At 46.0% G+C, this 22,352-nt stretch overlaps 1 protein-coding gene across 4 annotated transcripts in view; it reads right to left on the bottom strand.

The window, feature by feature from the left end:
• Positions 1-1,207: 1,207 nt before the first annotated feature.
• ABHD18 (abhydrolase domain containing 18) overlaps positions 1,208-22,352 on the bottom strand; it is a 57,247-nt gene continuing 36,102 nt past the window's right edge. For all 4 annotated transcript variants that reach the window (XM_045018063.1, XM_045018065.1, XM_045018064.1 and 1 more), the window contains 4 exons: positions 9,430-9,531; positions 6,494-6,872; positions 4,218-4,380; positions 1,208-1,939 (listed from right to left, as the gene is read on the bottom strand). In XM_045018063.1, coding sequence (XP_044873998.1) covers positions 1,888-1,939; positions 4,218-4,380; positions 6,494-6,872; positions 9,430-9,531 — 696 coding nt within the window. In that variant the 3' untranslated portion in view covers positions 1,208-1,887. The remainder of the gene's footprint in view (positions 1,940-4,217; positions 4,381-6,493; positions 6,873-9,429; positions 9,532-22,352) is intronic.

Below are 22,352 nucleotides of genomic sequence, written 5' to 3'. Positions count from 1 at the left end.
CTTACGTGTATTTGCTTTTGAAGACTTGCATTTTCTAAATTATAAACATTCAGTATTTTAAAAATCACAAATGTTCTAGTCACTGGGTGAAGCTGATCACTTGCTCATAATGTTATACATTTTCTATCAAACACTGCATCAAGGAAATAGTTGAATTCCATTTTAAACATTTCAATTAAAAGAAAAGTACTATGGCAGAGTTTCAGTACATTTGGATCTTGAAATAAATTTAATTACTACAAATGTGTGTTTTTCAGTTTTTCCTGGACTTGTTATCCAGTTTACAGATAGACATATCTGGTCCCATTTACAATCCTCATTTGCAAGATTATTTTTTCAATAGTGTGTTTGTATAAGCAAAATTTTATTTGCTCCATATTCTTTATATATAAAGTAGAAATTTCAACATTTAAACTTAAGTAAAATGCTCTGCTTGAAAGGTACATATCCAATACTATTACACTGAACTGAAAAAAGCAAGATTTGTGATTCCTAGTCATCTTCTATATCAAAACCATGCTAAAAAAATTGCTTCAACTGTATCTTCCTCCCCCAATCTATTACTTTTAAAGCGTGCTGCCAAAGTATTTAATGGATAACTTCTTGTAAACTATGGATGTTTTACTAGTTTACTAAATTAAGTTTCAGGTCTTGTATGAGAATACAAATTCTATTAATTCTTTAAACATGCTCAGAATCCTAAATATTTTACTTTCATCCAATTAAAAAAAACTTATTGTTGTAAAATTAGGAGAGATTACAGAAGATCTAAACGTCCATCTTCCGTAATGTAGTGTGTGTAACTCTAACATGTTGTAAAAAGAAAGGTATGTTTGTAGCCATGTGCTGATTACACTTTAAAAAAAGGACTGTCCACGTATCTTAAACACTGGTTGCCTTAATTCTACAGCAGAATATAAGGTGCTTTAAACAATACGTAGAATCAACAGTCTTTGTGCTATTATATTCTGCATTAAGATTACTCCCACAAAGCTATTTTCAGTTAAAGCAATTCTATTATAAAATGCTGGTGGGACCAGACTTCTACATTGTCCAATTATACAATATGTAAAAATCAATTACTGGGTGCTCTGTTTTCAGTTACTCTCTTTTCAGCTGTGAACATCTATACAGTTACTGTGAATGATCTATGTGTTTGTTTTTAAATAAAAAAGGACTTCCATAATAGAGAAAGCGTTCAAACATGTCAATAAAATATGCCTTTATTTACTTTTTTCCTAGATAACACTTTTTTGAGAGAGACTTTTCTATTCCCATTGCTGTCCATCTTCTCTTATTTATTCCTGCAGTTTTAAGTCACAACGGTGAATTTGGGACAATCGCAAACAATGGCAATGAAACACATGAAGTTGGGCTTGCAGGAGGAGCCCTTTTTAAAAGCAAATCTTCAGCAACAGCACAGGAAAAAGCGGGCAAAACAGTGTGGGCAGGAAAAAAATTGATAACAGGAAAAAAATAGCAATGCATTAAATATAGAAGTGTTAAAATCCTAAAGGATAGATTTGAACAGTTTAATTGGCATTATATTGGTCTCTTTACAGCTGATATGCAAACTATTCAGAACAGAATGTCATATGTGAAGTGATAAAATAGTAGACGATATGAAGTACATAAAATCCCTCATACATTAAGACATATCTGCATTAATTTGAACCATGAAAATTTTGGCAACATTTGTTAGATGGGCATTTGGTTAAACTGAAACTAATATTAATGCTTTGCCAATATTGATAATTGCTGGGTGAGACATTCAGTGTTGGTGTCCATCCATTCAGTATTGGTGTAACTGGCTGGCTTTCCAAAGTACGCCAATATGCAATTCCAGACATGGAAAGCTCACATTGAGCAAATTAATAATGAAGACCATTAAACAGCATATTTTTGGAGAAAGCGCTCAAATGCATCATAAATGGCTTGCCTAAAAGAAAGAATATGGAGAGAAAGAATTACAGGCTACTATAATTTGGGCAGGGGTAGATGCAGGCTGCTAATTCCCCCCCACCCCCATTTGTAAAAATAGGGCCTTAGGAGTGCTTGGTACACCTGAGGAGTGCAAGAGCTATTAATTTCCCTGATTCACCACCATTATGCCCGTCCAACCCCAAGCTCTAATCTGCACCAGCTGCCAAATGTTCCAATGACCCCCTCCAACAAATGGGAATCTGCTTGGCTTAGGGAGCCAAGCCAGACCCCACATGGCAGGAGAACATGGTGTGGTAGCTTCTATGACATCCACACACACAGGACAAGAGTTTCCAAAAACTGGATTTAGGGCTTCTTTGCACCAGTACAAATCAGTTGAAATGAGGCACAGGTTCAGAGCCCTCAATCTTCTTATTTTTGGAAGGTTAACGTTTACTTGTTATGGGGCTGAATGACTCAAGGGAGATTAAAAATGGGATAATGCACATTTCAAGGATATTGGTTCAAATGCAGCAAAGGTCAGTAAGTGTCAGAATCCTCACCAAGAGCTGTTCAGTTATCTATGTGAAATAAACAAGTAGTCTAAAACCAACATGCACAGGGTTCCACATTAGTAAATCTATTAACATAAATGGCAATCTGATTAGCCAAGGATTAAATATGTAAATAGGCTTAATTCAGAAGTTTAAGTGAGGCAAAAATAACATTTTAAATAACAAGAGTTCCTAAAGCTTCCCAAATGTGAGGAATTTCACTTGGTCAGCTAGAAATACAAGATATTTGTGTAAAATCTGAATTCCTCAAAAGCAAAGGAGGTGGGAAACAAATATTAATAGGGCCCTACATTGCAATTGCTTGAAGTATGGGAACTGGAATGTCTCAAAGAGAAATCAGGGAAGTAGTCCACATGTCTGAGACAAACACTATGAGAGAGACATGGGTGAGATATCATCTTTTACTGGACCAACTTCTGATGATGAAAGAGAAGCTTTTGAGCTCTTCTTCATGTCTGTGTAAGCTTGAAAGCTTGTCTCTTTCACCAACATAAGTTGATCCAATATCTTTCTACTATCCTGGGACCAACATGGCTACAACACTGTAAACAAACAACATGACTTATTTAAAACATTAATATATCACACATTGAACAAAAGGAAGCCAGAGAAAGGAGGAAACATTTTTCACAAGAGGGCTGCCCACAAATATCCAATCAACCTTACCCCAAACTTAGAAAGATTTCATTGACAATGTAAGCACTGCAAAAAGGAGAGGGAGGCAGCAACAGTGAAGGCTCTAATACTGCGGGAAATACCTTTAAATTCATATACAGAATGCCAGTCATTCTAAACAATTATATATGTACTGCAAGTACAGAGTCTAATGCTCTCCAGTGTCACATTTCAGAAATTATTTAGACTGATGGGAAAAGCTCACCAGACCATCTGATCAAACCAAAGATGATAATAGGAGAGGATTGTGTCCACATGGCCACGCTTTAAAAAAAATAAACAGTGTTCTTCAGCTCTAATTTGGTACTAGGAATTATTTCCCCTCCACATCACTTCCCCTGTCTATTTGGCCTTCAATACAGCAAAACATCTATGTGAGCAGTTGATGCTTAAAGTTAAGCACATGCTTTGTTGGATCTGGGCCTTTTGTACCCAACTCTCAAGAAATTCTGATCACACTAAGATCTCTCTCCTGTATTTTCTATTTATTGCAACATCTTTCAAAAACTGTGCTAATTTTACACAGATATTGATCCTGAACCTTGGTATGGTGATCTTTTTCTTTTTTGTTTGGAGTCCTTCAAATGGGTTATCCAGTCCTCATGAATCCCTGCATCTCCAGGGAATTTATTACATCAGGAGTGTTATATTATTGTAACTTATTAAGATTTAAGAATTGTATTTATATAAATAACATTTCAGAAGGTTGAGATGCAATGTCAAGTCTGGAGTTACAGCAACATATTACTTGTCTGACAGGTAAGCTAATATCTTAAATTTCGACTTCACCTACTTTTAATTCTAACAAAGACAACACTTGCAAAAATATATGTAGGGCAATTGTTGCCTGCTGAACATACACTGTCTAGGAAATAAATTATAGTGTTCAAAGAATGAGTGGACTGAAGAGTAATACAAGTTGTTTTTTGTTTTTTAAAAAGAAGAATGACATGCCAATGTAGAAAACTAATTCCCTCAAAAATGTAGTATTAGGGAAAGATCACAACCATATTTTTGCTTCCCTATTTATACATAACTTCTCACCTGAAGAGTCCTTGTTTGAAGAGGTAGGCACTGACATGACCTCCACCCAGATACCTGATTTCACATCCTGGCCAGATATCTTGAAGGCTGCGCACTCCAGTTCGTGGAACGTACGCATCCTCCTTGGCTTGAACAACTATGATTAGACTTGGATCAACTGGAACTGAGCAGAAAAAAAGAAAAAACTGAATTTTTCCAGTAAATGCTCACTTTTTCTGATTAAACTGTTTTCTACTCCCAAATCAGTATTCCTCAGTAACTTATGAAACTACTGTAATGTGGCTAGTAGGAAAAGCCCACATGAGTTGGGGGGCATCTCTTGTTTTCATTGGCAAGTCTCCCTAATGATCAGGTTACACTTTGAGCTCTCTGCATGGAAAATGACAAGAAACTCTTTAAATGAAAGTTTAGGTCTCCAGCCATCCTTGGACACAGTGTATTAAGCTCAATGGAGCATATATTCCATAGTGTAGCTGCAAAATAAAAGATATATTACATAACTATATTTTGATCCTGGGCACTAGATCCCTGCTGGGGGAGTCAGTGAACAAAATTTTATTTCTCCATGACCTTCTGTGTTTGTTACAAGATGGTAAAAAAGTTAGAAGATTTTTTGAACTCTCATAAACCTCTCTTTTTGGGGTACTGCAAGTCAGGAATTCATTATCCAAGTAACATCAAATTTTGCAAAACAGCTTCATTTCAGACAGACATAGCCCAGCAATATGAGTTCAATATCACATTGGGGGGTAGAGGTAGAGGGGGTCTTTGCTTTGAGATGAGAGGTGAGGGCAAAAATCAATTTTATAATGTAATTCAGCAGTAATTTTAATTATGGATAACCTCCATAGGTTCAGTGCTAATCAGGCGTGCTGGAACAATTTGTATAGTGGGGGTGCTGAGAGCCACTGAACCAAACTGTAAACCCTACATATAATGGAAACCACTTCAAGACAGGGGGTGCGGCAGCACCCCCATAACCCCTAGTTCCAGCACCTATGGTGCTAATTATGGGGTAATCTGATGGCAAACTGAGGGAATAAGGCACTATTCAGAACAGCCATCTCTTGATCTCTAAAGACAACCTGTGGTTTTATAACAGTGGTAAACAGTGATATGCTAAACATATTTCAAAATGGACTCCTAGAAAAATCCAGACATCCCTTTAAATATGTAATAAATCATATACCATGGATTTGCATGCTTGCATTGAGAAGTACAGGATTAGGAAATATCTTTTCCCACTTAAAAAAGAGCCCCAGCAATACCTGAAGCAGACGAGCTCATGTTATAGGCACTTGCTAGATGTAATCACACTTTGTGTAATATACCAACATACTTCTTAAGAGAAAAAGAAAACAAACAAACACAAGTTGAAACTGGACTTAGAGAATTGGTGGAGCTCCTGAAGCATCCCTCTATGCATCTCTCTAGATCCGGGGTGGGCAAACTATTGGATCTGGCCCACGGGATTGCCAGGGTGGGGTGGGGGAGCAGCAGAGGGCTCCGCGCGCTGCCCTTGCCTGCAGGCACTGGGAATGGGGAACCACGGCCAATGGGGGCGATACCCACAGACAAGGGCAGCGCACAGAGCCCTCTGCTCCCCCTCCCCCAGAGGCCGCAGAGATGTAGTGCTGGCCGCTTCCGGGAGCAGCCTGGAGCCAGGGCAGGCAGCCTGCCCTGGCCCCAGTGCATGCTGCTGCTGTCCCGGAGCCGCTCCAGGTAAGCAGCACTGGGCCAGAGTCCACACCCTGAATCCCTCCTGTACCCCAACTCCCTGCTGCACCCCACACCCCTCCTACACCCCAACACCCTGCCCTGAGCCCCCTCCCGCACTCCACACCCCCTCCTGCACCCAAACCCCCTTCCCTGAGCCCCCTCAAACTCCCACCCCCTCCCACACCCCACACTCACACCTGAACCCCAACCCTACATTCATGGCCCTGCATGCAATTTCCCCACCCAGATGTGGCCCCAGGGCCAAAAAGTTTGTCCACCCCCTGCTCTAGATTGACATAGCTAAGCAAGTGGTTTTGAACTACCAGGGTATTTGTCAAAAAGGAGGTTCCTCTGAAACTAGATGATCCATGTCAGATACAAGTCTGATATACATATTTTTAAAAGACATGTCCATTCTGTATAGACAGCCATGACACACGTTCTAATTCAATATACAAGCTTTTTGAGAAAACAGTATGAATACAACATTACTGCACAGATAATAAGAGGTTATTCTAGACAATTATCCCAATCCCCACATTAAAATAAATAAGTACCTGAGAAATTAGCTACATGGGTACATTCATCCATAACTCCTTTCATGAACCTTAGTGATTCTCTCTGTAAAGTGTCCCTTTTCCTTTCTTCACTTATCAGGTGCTCCTGCAGACTGGTGAAGTTCTTATTGCTACTGCTGCTGGTTGAAAATGTTTGATTTATACACTGCATTTTAGGAGCATCTTGCAGTAAGAGTCTTTCTGATGAGGCACTTAGAGTACTTTTACTAGTGCTAAGGCAGTGAATGGCTTCTGTAGACAGAATTTTGCTTGTGCTATCCAGATTCAACATTCTGGAAGTCAGAGCTAGGTTGTTCAGACTGTCCACGCTGTTGGGGGAATTTTTAACAAAGTCTTGTCCCATCTTGAAAGAGTCTGTCTAAACAGAAATACAGGCCTTTTATTAAGGGTTTTTCACATTTTTTGGTCAACATGATTAAAAAAGGTGAGTGAATTCAGTGCTCATGACAAAGAGAGTACAAGCTCTGGCATGAGCCAGACACAGTGCTAAGTGCACAGGCAAAGTCCAAACTTTGGGATACAGCTTGGTCAGTGATCTAAATCAGGGGTCGTCAACCTCTGGCATGCGGCTCACCAGGGTAAGCACCCTAGCGGGCCCGGCCAGTTTGTTTACATGCCGCAGCCAGCACATCCCTCGGCCCGCGGTGCTTCCTGCCGCCCCCATTGGCCTGGGATGGCGAACCGTGGCCAGTGGGAGCCATGATCGGCCGAACCTGCCAACGCAGCAGGTAAACAAACTGCCCGGGCCCGCCAGGGTAACCGCATGCCAGGGGTTGCCGACTCCTAATCTAAATCCTGACCCATATCACCACCTTATATCCTAGTTTTGGGCCTGTCCTAAGCAGACAATCATGTGGCAGTAAGTACTCAATTATGGTGGTGGTTCCTATGATGCAGCTGTCTGTCCATTAAGAAATGGAACTAAAACACAGTATCACGTCAGATGCAAATTACCTTTGGTTATTACTGAACTGATCTAACCTCAAACAAGTAATTAAAAAAAGGAGTATCCTTATTCTGTTAAGAATCCTATGAACCATTCAATCCCATCACAAGTGGTGTTAACTGTCTTTTGACGAGTAAAGCAAGTATATATTGGCAAACATTATACATGAGGAAACTACCTGAAAATTTCTATGCAACTTCTAATTTTTTCCAATTTTGTTTCTTCTATTAAGCTTTCCCTCATATTTCTGAGCATATTATGATGTTGCAGATATTACTAGAGCAGAGCTATAGCTGGACATCTGATTTATAATTCTGTATTATGCTTCCATGTTTATGTTATTTCTGTATAAAAACGTTGTACTTCAGTTTCTTGGAAAAGAACTCAAGTGGTCAGCTTTTCAGAAATGCTCTTCTGCAAAATAGCACTGAATTTGCTAGGGAGGAAATAGGAATACTAATAGCTATTTATTCAAAGACTAGAAGAAAGTCAGGTACCAGTAAACAACTTATTGACCGTAACTGTTGAGGTTGGGGAGAGAGCAGACATCCAAATTTACTTTGGGAAAAGGCTATAGTCAGAACTTGAAAAATCCATTTGCCTGTGGATATTAGGAAGATATCCTCAAATCTGAGTTCAGTGTACATTGATTGTCAGCAAACAGCCAGCTGACAGTTCCTCTGCTCCTGTTAATACCTTAGCACTGCTGGGGTGTTGCCAGAAGAACAAGCAGATGTCAAAGCAAGGCACTAAAGTAGTTGTGCCTCAGTTCCGAGGGAGGTGCCAAAGCACTAAGAAAAAGCAAACACTGAAGTGCAGAGCAAAGGTCTAAAACTAAGTGTCCTCACTATACCAGATATGGTTAGAAGACAAGGTTGCAACAAACAAAGGGCACCCAACAATTTCTTGTTGGGATCTAGTGAAGAGCTGAAGTGACTGCCATTGAACGGTCTCCTATGCACAGTACCGTTGTTAACAATGGGTCAAAAAAAAAAAAACCCTAAAACATTCACAGGGCAGCATTTTGGTAAAGGGTGATGAGACAACCGTAAAAGTTCTTGGGTTATATTTTTACCTCATTGCCATGTACAAACCCTGCAGAACCAAAGGAGTTCTACCAATCCCACTCTAATCAGAACCAGATCTGAGAAACCTGCACAGATGGTATCTTTAGAGAATAAGGTTAGATTACTAAAACAATTAAAAGAAGCCAGGCCAATGCTACAAAATTGCAATTACAACGCATTAAAAATCAGGCCATAACATTGTTCATATAGGAAGAATTTTACCCCACTACACTGTCACAAGATATTTTCTTCTTAGGGTAAAGAACTATTTCATAATAAATCATATTATACTCATACCTGGTCATGTCTTTTTTCATTGCTGAAGTATGTATAAATATTTCAACAAAAGAATAAGCAAGGTAATTGATTCAACAGTAAGTCACTTCTTTATTTGGCACTTCAATACACTATTCCAAGCTATATGGCTAGTTTTCTGGCATTTGAAAATTAGGTTTTCAATGCTTTGATTCCTCACCCCTACAAAAATTAACATTTCAAAGAACATTCTGAAAGTTCTTAATTTTTTAAATCTTCTGGCACTCAAGAATTTTTTTTTTGTTAGACATGGAGAGATGATAAATTAATAGACGTGCTTTACGTATCTTTATTTTGAGAACTAAAGTAAACTGGTGTCTGTCATAGCTGGTCATGAACAGTAATCTAAAGAGAGTTCAACACTTATAAAAATACATTACATGACAATAATCTTTGCTTATTTAAAGGGTACTTCTACATCAAATATTTGTTAAACTAAATAAAAAATGTAAGAAACCATTAATGTTAACATGTTGTATAATGAATGTCTGCTGAAAGTATCTAGACATGGCACTATGTATTTGATCAGATTTTGTATGTAAACTATATTTTACATAAAGCTAATAGCGAAAACAAACTGTACTTACTCCACAATATTCAAGCATTTGAATGATTTCTTCTTCATAAACAGTTTGTGTATAGTACTGTTTCTCCAGCTCTCTCCAGTTCACTGCTTTGCTCAACACTCCCTGAAATTACAGTGCAAATAAGAATTCCCAGAATAAAAAAAAAAAATCCCAAGAATGTATTCTGAAGTGATCATCGAAGTCCAAGGCAGTAGAACTAAGGAAAGATGCAGAAAATAGCTAAATCTATATATGTTAAAGTTAAGATTCCCAAACTTTATTCTGGCCAGCGTTGACTTAGAAGCTGTAACGAATTCCATACGATACATCAGACAAGAATATCCTTAACCATATTTCTTGTCTGACAATTTTACTGCATTTTTCATTACAAAAACATACCTCCTCCAAAGCTCCATCCCTCATCTGTACATTAATCAGACCATTCTACAATAAGCAGATGTGTAAAAAAAGTATTGAAGTCCTTGACATAGAGCGTTTACAATCAAAAGAGGCATGGGTGTAATACAGAACTCTGAGTGGTGTATGGCTACTATACCAGGAAGAATCATATTTACCTAACAGTAACTGTGATTCTTTGAGATGTGTTGTCTATATATTTTCAGTTGTTGGTGCACACGTGTCCGATGCATTCAAGTTCAGATTATTTTGGCCAGCAGAATCTGTTGGGACTGACTGCACCCTTAATATCCTTGTACTTCCGACCTACGGATGTAAATGGTAGGGTGTCCCCAACCATCTCTCAATTCCTTCACCACTACAGAAACCAGGTGTTACAAAATTCCATAACAGTGGAGGAGGGAAGGATATGTAACCCTCAAAGGTGAGTCTTTTATAGCACAATTTAATGCATGTGGAAATAAAATGACAAAGCCCCAGCACTGATAGTAATTTATGAAGAGGGACAGAGGTCAGACTAATAACCTAGGTGATACCCTAAATGGCTTAGACCTATCAAGTTGGAAGGAAAATACCCTAAGTATGTCTAAGATTTGAAGTTTAGCTTCCCCTTTGTTGGAATGTGGCTTTGGAAAAGACAGGCAGAGGTATTACTTTGATAAGATAGAAATCAGACACTATGTTCAGCAAGAACTTTGGGTGAGACCCTTTGCTTGTTCATATAAACATTGCTGTGGTATTGTTCACCATGATTTGAATAAACTCTTAAGAATTTGGTGGAATACTGTGCCTACTAGCTACTGCCTAAAAACAGTAGTTGATTGCAATGGCACAGGTGGTGGCTTCAGCTAGCCACCTGAGTATGTTTCCAGGAGGCTGGCTTTGATTGTAGTTGGGTGGTTATTTTTAGGAGCAGAGCTAGTGAAGATGTCTACCGGAGATGGGAATTACATATCCCAGCTGCTGTGTAGATGTACCCATAAGCCTAATGTTTGAAGATTGTTTAAGTGGGCTCTCCACCCAATAAGCATCTGTCAAAGTTTCTGATGGCAATGGTGGAGAGAAGGGCACTCCCTTACAAACTTCTAGAAGGTCCTTCCACCAAATTAATGACAAGACTTCTGGGAAGACCTGTACCCTCATGTATAGGTGATATCTGTTGGGTTGATATACAAACTTTAGCCACTCTTCCATACACCAAATGTGAAGTCAGGCATGCTGAGTTATGTGTAAGCAGGATGCCATGTGTCCTAGAAGTCTGAGGCAAATTTCACAGATATCAGAGAATGAACTTGTAGGTGGCTGACAAGATCTGCTATGGCTTGCAATCCTTCTGGGGCAGATGGGCCATTGCTGTAGTGGAGTCCAGAACTGCCCCTATAAATGCTATCCTTAAAATAGGAATTAGCACTGATTTCTCTTCAATTACCTTGAGCCCTAGAGGGGTGAAAAGTTGTAGAATATGCAGCAGAGCTGACTGAAAAAAAACTGAAAAAATTTTAGTTCTGTGAAAATTTGAATTTTCAGAAATATTTTTCCATCCCAAAATGGAATGAAAAACAAAAGTGCAAATTATCAAAAACTGAAATCCTGCAATATTGTGTTTCGGAAGCAATAAAATGTAGTATTTCCCAAAGTGTGCTCCCCTTGATCCCCAGCTGCCAACCTGGTAGGCAGCCACAGAGCCAAAGACCTTGGAAGACCTGACAGCCCATGACCGAAACTAACACGACTGTCAGTTTCACAGCCGCCCACCACTGAATAGCAGCCATGAATCTGACCAGACTCTTATTAACTTGACAACAAACGTCTAGTAAATTTCATGACCACTATTCAGTGATGGGCAGATCAATCTGACAAAAACTGTCAATTCCAGTCCAAGTCCAGTTTCCAAGGTTCCCAGTTTCCTGGCAGCCATCACTGCTGGTAATCTCAGGAGTTCAGGGCCCTTGGCAGCCATCTTGGAGGGAGGAAGGTAAGCCAGGAAGCCCTGCCTGGAGTCCATGAGAAGGTCATTAAAATTGAAACTATTGCCGGAATGGTTCAATTGATAAGTCTGCAAATTCCAAAGAAAAATGTTTCATCACAATTTTCCTGACCACCTCTTGTCTGCTGTGTGAAACTGGTCACCTACTGTAGAGCATTCACATTAATGAGCCAATCATCTAAGTATGGGTAAACCTGGACTCCTGGTCTTCTCAGGTAAACTGCCACTACTTCTGCACATTTTATAAATACCCTGTCAACAGATCAAATGGCAGGATTCTGCATTATAGTGGGAATAGTCCACCTGGAACCTTCAATATTTCCTGTTGGCAGGATGGACTGCTTTATGAAAATAAGTGTCTGGTTCAAGAGCTGAATGCCAGTCCTGTGAATCTATGGTTGGAATTGCTGAGGCCAGAGTTACCAACCTGAACTTCAGCCTGCATGTAAAGGTGTTCAGCGGTCTCAGAAGTCCAGAATAGAGTGCCTGCCTGCTCCCTTTTTCTTAGAAATTATAAAATAATGGGAATAAACTCCCCTTGCCCATCGATCACTGTTCCAAGATTCAGAAGTGACTGAACTTCTTTAAGTAGCATACTCATGAACGGGGGTCCCTGAGAAAGTGCTGGGGAAATTGGATAGAGAGGGTTTGGGATTGGATGGAGTATCTCATCTCTACAGTTTTTAGGGCCCAGAAGTCTGTGGGTGATGGTGTACCAGGCCCCATAAAAATAAAATTAACATTTCCCAAAAGGAGGGTGGGGGGGAAGGGTAGAAAAAGGATCCAGTACAGGTTACACTTTTCTCCTGACCAAGAAGTCATATTTGCTGCCTTGATGAAGACAGAGCTTGCTGGGAAAAATGTAGTAGAGGTAGAAGATTCTCTCCTTTGGGAGTGCTGGCATTTTGAGGGAAGTTCAGACTGTCTATACTGTGCATAATAGGATTGACTTTGACAGGATTAAGGCCTAAATTGCTTTCTTTTTGATGCAAGAGCACAAACTCCTAGAGATCTCAGCATTGCTCAAGAGTCCTTTTGAGAATGAAAAGGCTGATTAGTCTTTGCATTGAAGCATTTGCATCTTTCAAATGGTACAGCCTCTACTGTTACACGCATCCCCTTTAGGGATTCCAGACAACTGAAGCCAAGAGGATCTTATCAGGGCAAAGAGCCCATGGAACTGGATGTCATGTACGCAGCATCAACCAGCCACTTGGAAATGTGTGCTACAAGTTGTTCCTCTACAATAGGGGGAGGGATAGCTCAGTGGTTTGAGCATTAGCCTGCTAAACCCAGGGTTGTGAGTTCAATTCTTGAGGGGGCCATTTAGAGATCTGGGGCAAAATCAGTACTTTGTCCTGCTAGTGAAGGCAGGGGACTGGACTCTATGACCTTCAAGGCCCCTTCCAGCTCTATTAAAAAAACCACACAACCACAGATTTCCAGGCCTCTGTTCTCCTGTGGAATTTTGTCAGCATACTTGAACTGGGAATCAATCATATTTTGCCAATAAGGCCTGATAACTGGGTATTCTCATTTGCTGGACTTGATGAATAATTTTTACAACCAAAAAAAATAAAAAGTTATAGCATTCTTGGTCTCAGCGTGTAGATTTCTGTTGACCACAGTGTCTGGTTTTCTCATCAGGCACTGCTACAACCAACAACCCATGTACAGGGTGCATATAAAATAGTTCAAAGCCTGATGAAAGCACCTGGTAGCAACAATCTGCTCTGTCAGAGCTAAGGAAGTTGGGGGTCTGCCAAAGCAACCTGTTGGACTCAAATGGTCTCTTCATTTATGGGCACTGCAAGAGTTCCAGGCATGAAGGTGTGAAAGATGTCCAGGAACTTGGGAGACTTCTCCTGACAACTTCCACTGGAATTTCCAGTGGATCTGCCGTCTTGCGCAGCAAGCACTGGAAAGTTTTGAAGTCATGGGGGGTCTGAGGTAGACACTGGAGATACCACAGCTTTATCAGGAAATAACGAGAAGAGAGGTTCTGGGATGGAATGATCATCCACTTGCAAATTTTCATCAGAACACTGATCATCTTGTTCAGTCAGCACAGCTGGAGCTGATTAATGCTCCCTTGTGTCTTGTAGTGGAAGATGATCTAGTTCTAGGCTGGGATGCAGAAGCTAGTCTTCTGGCCAGTTGTAATCCCCATTATGCCCAATTAGTTCAGGGGGTACTGATGTGTATATGAAGCAGAGGTCCATGAGGCAGTATCCTGCTGAGAGCTCCTATGCCTGGGCTAATAAAAATGAGCCTTAGACACTCTCTCTTAGGCATATGGATCAGAATACTTAGACACCAGGAAATTTATTGGTGACTCCTTCCTGCCATTATCTGAGCTAGTGGAGAAGTGCTTCTCTTCTAAGGGTGTAGCAGTCTCAGCTGGAGTTCTAGGAGCAAATTTACACTGCACCCTAATGAGTACTGTTGATGTGCTCAGTACTGAAGTAGGGGTGGCAGCCAATACTAGAGGAGATACTAGAGCTGCAAGTCTGGTACCAAAGAAACCACAAGGTCCATTGACATAAGAATTCAGTCCCAAGTAAGCTAAGATTGTAGGCAAGCAAATGGAAGGCACTGGTACAAAGATATATGTATCATGGTGCACCACAGCCAAGGCATCGGTACCAGGTTATTTCTGACTAATTGAAGAAGCCAGTACTGAGGCATGGCAACTAATGTCCAAGTGGATGTCAGAGGATCCCTTTTCACGCCTAGAACTACCTTTTCCAAAGGTAACCAGTGTGATTTCTGACTTAGAGGTAGGACCCAGTGAAAGAGACACCCAGATCTTTTCTCCTGAAAACACTTGGTGCTCCTTTCTCCCCATAAAAGACGGCTACTCACCGTAGTAACTGTTGTTCTTCGAGATGTGTTGCTCCTATCCATTCCAGTTAGGTGAGCGCGCCGCGCGTGCACAGCTCTTCGGAAGATTTTTACCCTAGCAACTCCGGCGGGCCGGCTGGGCGCCCCCTGGAGTGGCGCCGCTATAGCGCAGGATATATACCCCAGCCGGCCCGTCCGCTCCTCAGTTCCTTCTTGCCGGCTACTCCGACAGTGGGGAAGGAGGGCGGGTCTGGAATGGATAGGAGCAACACATCTCGAAGAACAACAGTTACTACGGTGAGTAACCGTCTTTTCTTCTTCGAGTGATTGCTCCTATGCATTCCGGTTAGGTGATTCCCAAGCCTTACATAGGCGGTGGGGTCGGAGTTAGATGTTGCAGAACGCAACCGCTAAGCCAGAGGCTGCAACAGCTCTGGACTCCGGGACCAATGAGGCAAAGGTGTGGACCGAGGACCAGATAGGTGTACAACACATCCCCCGAAAGGGAATGCGAGCCAGGAAGGCAGCTGAGAAGCGTGAGCCCTGGCGGAATGTGCAGCAAGATGGCTCTATGGAACATGGGCCAAAACAGAAGAGGTGCAGATGCACAACGTCATTGAAGATGAAATCCTCTAGGAGGAGACAGGTATGCCCTTCGTCCGGTATGTCGGTACGATGAAGGTTGTGGGGGCGTTACGAGAGGGCTCTGTCCGCTAGATATAGATTGCGGACGCCCTAGAGATGTGGAAGGAGGGCAACCGTTGCTCTCCTTGCAAAGAGAGTGGCTTCGGAAAGAAGACCGGAAGGAAGATATCCTGGTAGATATAAAAGGCCGACACCTCCTTAGGGAGGCAGGTCGGACGTGGTAATAACTGCCCTTGTCCTTGAGGAACACAGTATACCTTGGGCCTATTGTGAGAGTCTGAAGCTCGGAGACTCGTGTGGCCGCAGGAAAGGCTACCGGAAACTGTCTTGCAGGACAGTTATATCAACGAGCATGTTGACATTGGCTCGAATAGGGCAGTCCTAAAACTGGTTAGAACCAGATTGAAGAGCCAGGTTTATGGCGGGGCCCCACTGGGGGAGTGTATAAACGCGCCAAGCCCTGAGGAACCAGATGGAATGGAGCGGGAGCTCGGCGGGAGAAACCTTGCGCGTTTCGGAGCAGCATGAGAAACGCTTCCACTCGGCCAGATACTTCAACCGAATGGACGATTTTATACCACCCCGGAGAATCCCGTAGAACCGAGGTCGAACAACGTAACTCGGATCGGTTTAGCCACGCAGGAGTCCTGCTGTGAGGTGCAGGGATTACAAGAGCGGGTGGTGAAGGTTGCCGTGATCCCGCGTCATGGGGTCTGTGCCAGGAGGGTTGCTACCGACAGGTGTAGCAACATGGTGTGCCAGTGCTGCCCAGGTTACACTGGAGCGATCCCGATCAGCGGCGCTCTGTCCCTGCGGAGTTTGAGTAGGACCTTGTGGACCGGCGGGGACAGTGGAAAGCGTACGGTAGATGGCTGATCCACGGCCTCAGGAAAAACCTCCAAGACCGAGCCTGGGGAGAGGCCATGGAACGAGGAGAATTTCTCTCTCTCTGCCCGTTCTCGCAAGAGCGAGGAGGGCTATGCGGGGAAAGACCCACTTCTGGAAAACGGAATAGATAAAGACGGGAGGAAACCACCACTTGTGAGACAGGAAGGATCTGCTGAAGCGATCCGCCAGCTGAATCGCCTGGTACACAAGGCAGACTGCTCTCAGCTCTCGGACATTGATGTGTAAGGCCAGCTCTTGCGCTGACCGAAGGCCGTGAGTGCGAAACTACGCCAGGTGCGCACCCAGCCGAGAGATGGGCTGTCTGTCATGAGGGACCCCGAGGGGTGAAAGAAACAGCATCCCCGGATGCACCGGGGAGGACGCCGACTCCCGGTGGAGGGAGCCTAGGCTGCTCGGGGGGAACGAGCCGACCACGAGTATGCCATCTCTGCCCGGGTGGCACACCCAGGTGAGCCATGACTGAAGTGAACAGAGGCGAAGCCTGGCATGTTTGGTTGCAAACGTGTAGACAGCCATGTGACTCAGGAAACCTAGGCAAGTGCGAGTCTGGAGTCCAGGACAGCCCCAATGAATTCCCTTCCCTATATCGGAATCAGAGTGGATTTTACTATTGATCATCAGGCCTGGACACCGGAATAGGTTTGTGTCGATGCCCACACGACTGGTACTTTGGGCCCGGTGGTTCTATGAAGGAGCCACTTGTCTAGATACGGAGAACGTGTATGCGACGGTGGCGAAGAAAGGCGGCGACTACAGCCATGCACTTTGAATACCCCTGGGCTGTATAGAGGCCAACCGGGAGGGCCGTATACTGAGAATAACGATGGTAGGTCCCAAACTGAGGGTACCTTCTGTGTGGAAGAGAAATGGCGACGTGAAAATACGCGCCTTTCATATCGAGGGCGGCGTACCAGTCTCCGGGATCCCAGGATGGGATGACGGTCGCCCTGGGTACCATGCGGAACTCTGCATCGTGACTTGTTGAGTTCCCGCAGGTCTAGGGTAGGTCTGAGACCTCCCTTCGCCTAGGGGATTAGGTTTCGCCCTTAGGTACCTCCTGTATAGCTCCGATGAAGAGGAGCGTCCGCACCTCTTGCCAGAGGAATCGCTCGTGAGATGGGTCCCCAGGAGGGGCGAGGATGGGTAGGCTTTTGCCCCATTGGTGGTTAGAAGGACCCTAATTTCGGCTCCTTTGGGGTCTGGATTGATGGCCACGACCGTGTAAGCCACGCCCGCTGGCCAAGTCCTGACTTTGTCAAGGCGCAGGGTAAGAGCGGAGGCTGGGGACGGAAATGTCGGCGCTGAATCACCGGCGTGTGCATGCCGAGAGAGAGAGAGAGCAAAGTGACCCTGCTGCCCTTTAGGTTCTGCAGCCTAGGGCCAGTGTTGTCAGAGAACAGGCCTGTGCCATTGAAGGGCAAGACCTGTATCGCGTGCCGCAGCTGCGAGGGAAGGCTCGACAACTGGAGCCATGAAACGCGCCGCGTGGCAACACCCGAGGCCAGAGTCATGGCAGCGGAGTCAGCTGCGCCCAACGAGGCCTGGAGGGAAGCTCTCTCCAGCTCCGTCCTTTGCTGCAGGAGGGCCTCGAACTCTTGACGGGAGTTCCGAAGAAGCGACTCTGTAAATTTGCCCACTGCTACCCACAGTAGCGGATAAGCAGGGCTTGCTGGTTCGCTACACGAAGTTGCAGGGCCCCCTCCGGGTACATCTTACGGCCCAGTAAGACCACACGCCCAGCCTCTTTGGATTTAGGGGCTGGTCGCATTTCGATTAGAGGAGGGCTGGAGGGGCATGTTCCTGCCCCCGCCTCATCTGGGGAGGAGGAAGAAGAAAGGCCAGGGACAAGCGGGTCCTGTGTGGGCTCGAGCTCCTGGACGACCTCCTGATCCGGTGGGATCTGGGAGCCCGGTGCCGAACCGGGGGTTGCGCTGTACCGGTCGGACGGAGACGACTAATTGTCACCCCTGGCACCCAGAGCTCCGAGGGAACGGAGCGAGATGGGGTCACCGGTACGCCTCTGGCGTGATAGTACACTCAAGGCGTCCAGAATGACCACTGATAGGTCTCCTGGAAGACTCTGGAGGGCACATCGGAAACAGAGTGCTACGCATATGAAGTGTCCGCACGAGACGACACTGATGCGTGGCTGGATGGCCCTGGAGGAGCTGAAAGCTCTTGGTAGAGTCTCCGTCTGTAACTGATGTCGCTCGATGCGGCACCGGGGATCGGTACCGGTAGACAGACCGGTACCGAGAACGGGACCCGCCACCGAAGCTGTGCCGGGCGGTCGACCGAGGGTGCGAGGCTCGATGATCAGGAGTGGCTACGAGCGTCCCGGTGCCTGGGGCTTGATCGGTGCTGAGTGTCCCGGACCAGGGATCAGAATGCTGACTGGTGCCGCGAGCACTACTGGTACCAACATGGAGAACGGTGCCGAGACCTAGATCGGTGACGGGACCGAGAACATCTGCGGGATCGCGACTCTGAACGGTGCCGCTCTGCGGTGCCGAGGTAGGGTGGTTTGATCAAGGCAGGCTTGCCCATCAACTATGTAACCCCCACCGGCGGTGCCGGGGGTTGAGGCAGCACAGATGCTGTCGTTGCAATCAGCCCCCTCGCCGAGGACACTGTCTCCGGCGTGGAGGGAATAGTGAGCTCGACCCTAACTGGCACCACGGATGCAGCTTCATAGCGAGCTCGACCACGGCCCGTACCGGGGAGCGTTCCAGCACCGGACTCGATGGCTTTTGCCTGGCCAGAGTTAATGGTGCGGGCATTGTCGGTGCCACGGTAGAGATCGGTACCGGGCGATCCGACGGAGCATAGTGCTCGGCTGCGGAGCAGGCGGCTCGGACGCAGCTTCAGGGCGAGCTCGACCACGGCCCGTACCGGGGAGCTTTCCAGCACCGGACTCGACGGCTCTTGCCTGGCCGGAGTGAAAGGTGCGGATAGTGTCGGTGCCGCGGCAGACATCGGTGCCGGGCGATCCGACGGAGCATAGCGCTCGGCTGCGGAGCAGGCGGCTCGGACGCAGCTTCAGAACGAGCTCGACCACGGTCCGTACCGGGGAGCTTTCCAGCACCGGACTCGATGGCTCTTGCCTGGCCGGAGTTAACGGTGCGGATATTGACGGTGCCGCAGCAGACATCGGAGCCGGGCGGTCCCACTGAACATAGCGCTCGGCTTCGGAGCAGGCGGCTCGGATGCAGCATCCTAGCGAGCTCGACCACGGTCCGTACCGGGGAGCTTTCCAGCACCGGACTCGACGGCTCTTGCCTGGCCGGAGCTAACGGTGTGGATACTGTCGGTGCCGCGGCAGACATCGGTGCCGGGCGATCCGACTGAGCATCGCGCTCGGCTGCGGAGCAGGTGGCTCAGACGCAGCTTCCGGGCGGGCTCGACCACGGTCCGTACCGGGGAGCTTTCCAGCACCGGACTCGACGGCTCTTGCCTGGCCGGAGTGAAAGGTGCGGATAGTGTCGGTGCCGCGGCAGACATCGGTGCCGGGCGATCCGACGGAGCATAGCGCTCGGCTGCGGAGCAGGCGGCTCGGACGCAGCTTCAGAACGAGCTCGACCACGGTCCGTACCGGGGAGCTTTCCAGCACCGGACTCGACGGCTCTTGCCTGGCCGGAGTGAAAGGTGCGGATATTGTCGGTGCCGCGGCAGACATCGGTGCTGGGTGATCCGACTGAGCATAGCGCTCGGCTGCGGAGCAGGCGGCTCGGACGCAGCTTCCGGGCGAGCTCGACCACGGTGCGTACCGGGGAGCTTTCCAGCACCGGACTCGACGGCTCTTGCCTGGCCGGAGTAACTCTTCATCCTCCAGGAGAGGGGTCCATGCCGAGGGTACGTCGGTAGCGACGGTGGTGCCGGGAGGCCTTGGCGGTACCGGCGATCCGGTGCCGAGGGAGCGCGCCGTGAAAACTAACTAGCGCTCGGCGCCGAGAGCGGAAGAGCCAGAGCTGCCTCCCGCAGGAGCTGTTTAAAATGAAAGCCCCGCTCCCCTTTGTTCACTGATTAAGGGCCTCACAAATGCGGCACTTATCTGGGAGGTAAGATCCCTCGAGGCACTTAGGAGAAGATCTCTTGTCGGCAGCGGCTTGTGGCCGGCCGAGCATTAGAACACGCTGTGGACCGGGCATCGGACCCGGCACCGAGTGAGGGGAAGGGGATAAACCCCGACCCCTGTAAAATAAATACACTATACTATTCTACAAACAAACAGAGTTAACTACACTATAAACAGAACGAGAGAAAACTACGAGTAGCTAGGGAAGTGGAGGTCAGCTAAGCTGTGCTCCACTGTTCCAACGGCCGTCACGGGCGGAAAGAAGGAACTGAGGAGCGGACGGGCCGGCTGGGGTATATATCCTGCGCTATAGCGGCGCCACTTCAGGGGGCGCCCAGCCGGCCCGCCGGAGTTGCTAGGGTAAAAATCTTCCAAAGAGCCGTGCACGCACGGCGCGCACACCTAACTGGAATGCATAGGAGCAATCACTCGAAGAAGAACCTCTGAGATTTTACCAGCTCAGGATTAGTGAGACGTGCCAGTTTTACATATGCAAGCACAGGAGCCAGCAGGTGCACTTTCAGGAGCACTACTCAGGACTTTCAGTCCCAGCCACTCCATCTAAAGAGGTGCCCTGACCTCTCCAGAAGAAAGTTTCAGGTGAGACTACCTTGCCCTTTGAGAACAATTAACAAATGGCGTATCTGTCTGGTACGTAGCTCTCACCTAGACACAATGAGCATCGTCTGTGTCCTTCATTAAGGGGCATTAAAGCCTTAAAGCCTGGAGATTTGTATTCAGTCCTAAAGACTAGACCCAGTAGAGGGAAGTGTCAAGGGACAAAGAAGAGTTTCCTCTTCTGAAAAGAAACATTAACAAAAAAACTAAACCTAATCCTAATGACTAACTGTTAAATACTTATCTATTTACAAATCAATGGATAGACCACACAAAGGAAAAGTATGGACATTGTAAGGGTATGTCTACACTTACCACTTAAAACCGCGGGAGCATCTCCACTTGTTAATTACTTCTGAGTTTCACCGCAAAAAGAAAATCACCTTCCCGAGAGGCACACAGCTCTTTCCGCTGTTCTTTTTGCGCTATTGTTAAAGTGAAGACATATTCTACCTGTATAATCACCTTTTGGCCTCTGGAGGATATACCACAGTTCCAAAAGTGACCACTTTGGCCAGCATCTCTGCTGCTCTGATGCCAGGTAAAGGGACATTCGCCCCTCCCCCTGCAAGCCCTGGGAAGTTTGAAACTCTATTTCCTGTTGTGAGTACTCATCTGCTCGGGTGACCATGGCTGCTCCACGTACCAAACAATCCCCTGCTTGGAGCAATGCCGAGCTACGGGACTTGGTCAGTGTTTGGGGAGAGGAGGCTGTGCAGTGCCAGCTGCATTCCAGCCATAGGAATTTCAATACCTACCAGCAGATTGCACGCAGCATGCAGAAGAAGGGACATAACAGGGACACCCTGCAGTGCAGAGCGAAGGTAAAGGAGCTGAGGAGTGCATACCACAAGGTGAGGGAGGCAAACCGTCGGTCTGCACCCACAAACTGCCGTTTTTACAGTGAGTTGGATGCAATCCTAAGTGGTGACCCCACCTCCATTGCAAAGAGCCCAGTGAATACTTCTTCATGTCTGGAGGCAGTGGAAAATGGCCCTAGCCAGGAGGAGGTGGTCATAGATGAAGACGAGGAAGCTGAGGAAGCTATGGAGCCCGTTGCTACGTACACTCAGGACCCCTTCTCCACTCTGGAGGTGACAGTGTGAGCGGCCACTGTCTGCTGAGGCAGAGGCAGGAGAGCAGAGCTCTGGTAAGTTGCTTTGCTTTAACAATGCATGAAGCAGGTTCAGGGCACAGAAAAGTACTAAGGTGGCTGTGTTTGTGTGCTGGGGGCCCTCCCCTCACGCTAGCCTTTTTCAGAATGGGTGTATGTAATAAACCCTCTAACCCTGCATTCCCTAACCATTGCTGGGTTCTTGTGCACCATGGATGCTTGACTTTTGTCACCAAGACAGTGATTTCTTACCAGTGGTGTATTGCATACACAGTGATTCCTGTATGTATGTTTCACAGCAATGTGTTGCTTTTGTCTCCCCAGAAAAGACTGTG

This window comes from Mauremys mutica, chromosome 5, assembly GCF_020497125.1.
Source record: "Mauremys mutica isolate MM-2020 ecotype Southern chromosome 5, ASM2049712v1, whole genome shotgun sequence".
In the NCBI taxonomy this organism is placed as follows: domain Eukaryota; kingdom Metazoa; phylum Chordata; order Testudines; family Geoemydidae; genus Mauremys; species Mauremys mutica.
The sequence above is the reverse complement of the archived record's forward strand: the minus strand, read 5'-3'. Positions and strand labels throughout refer to the sequence as shown.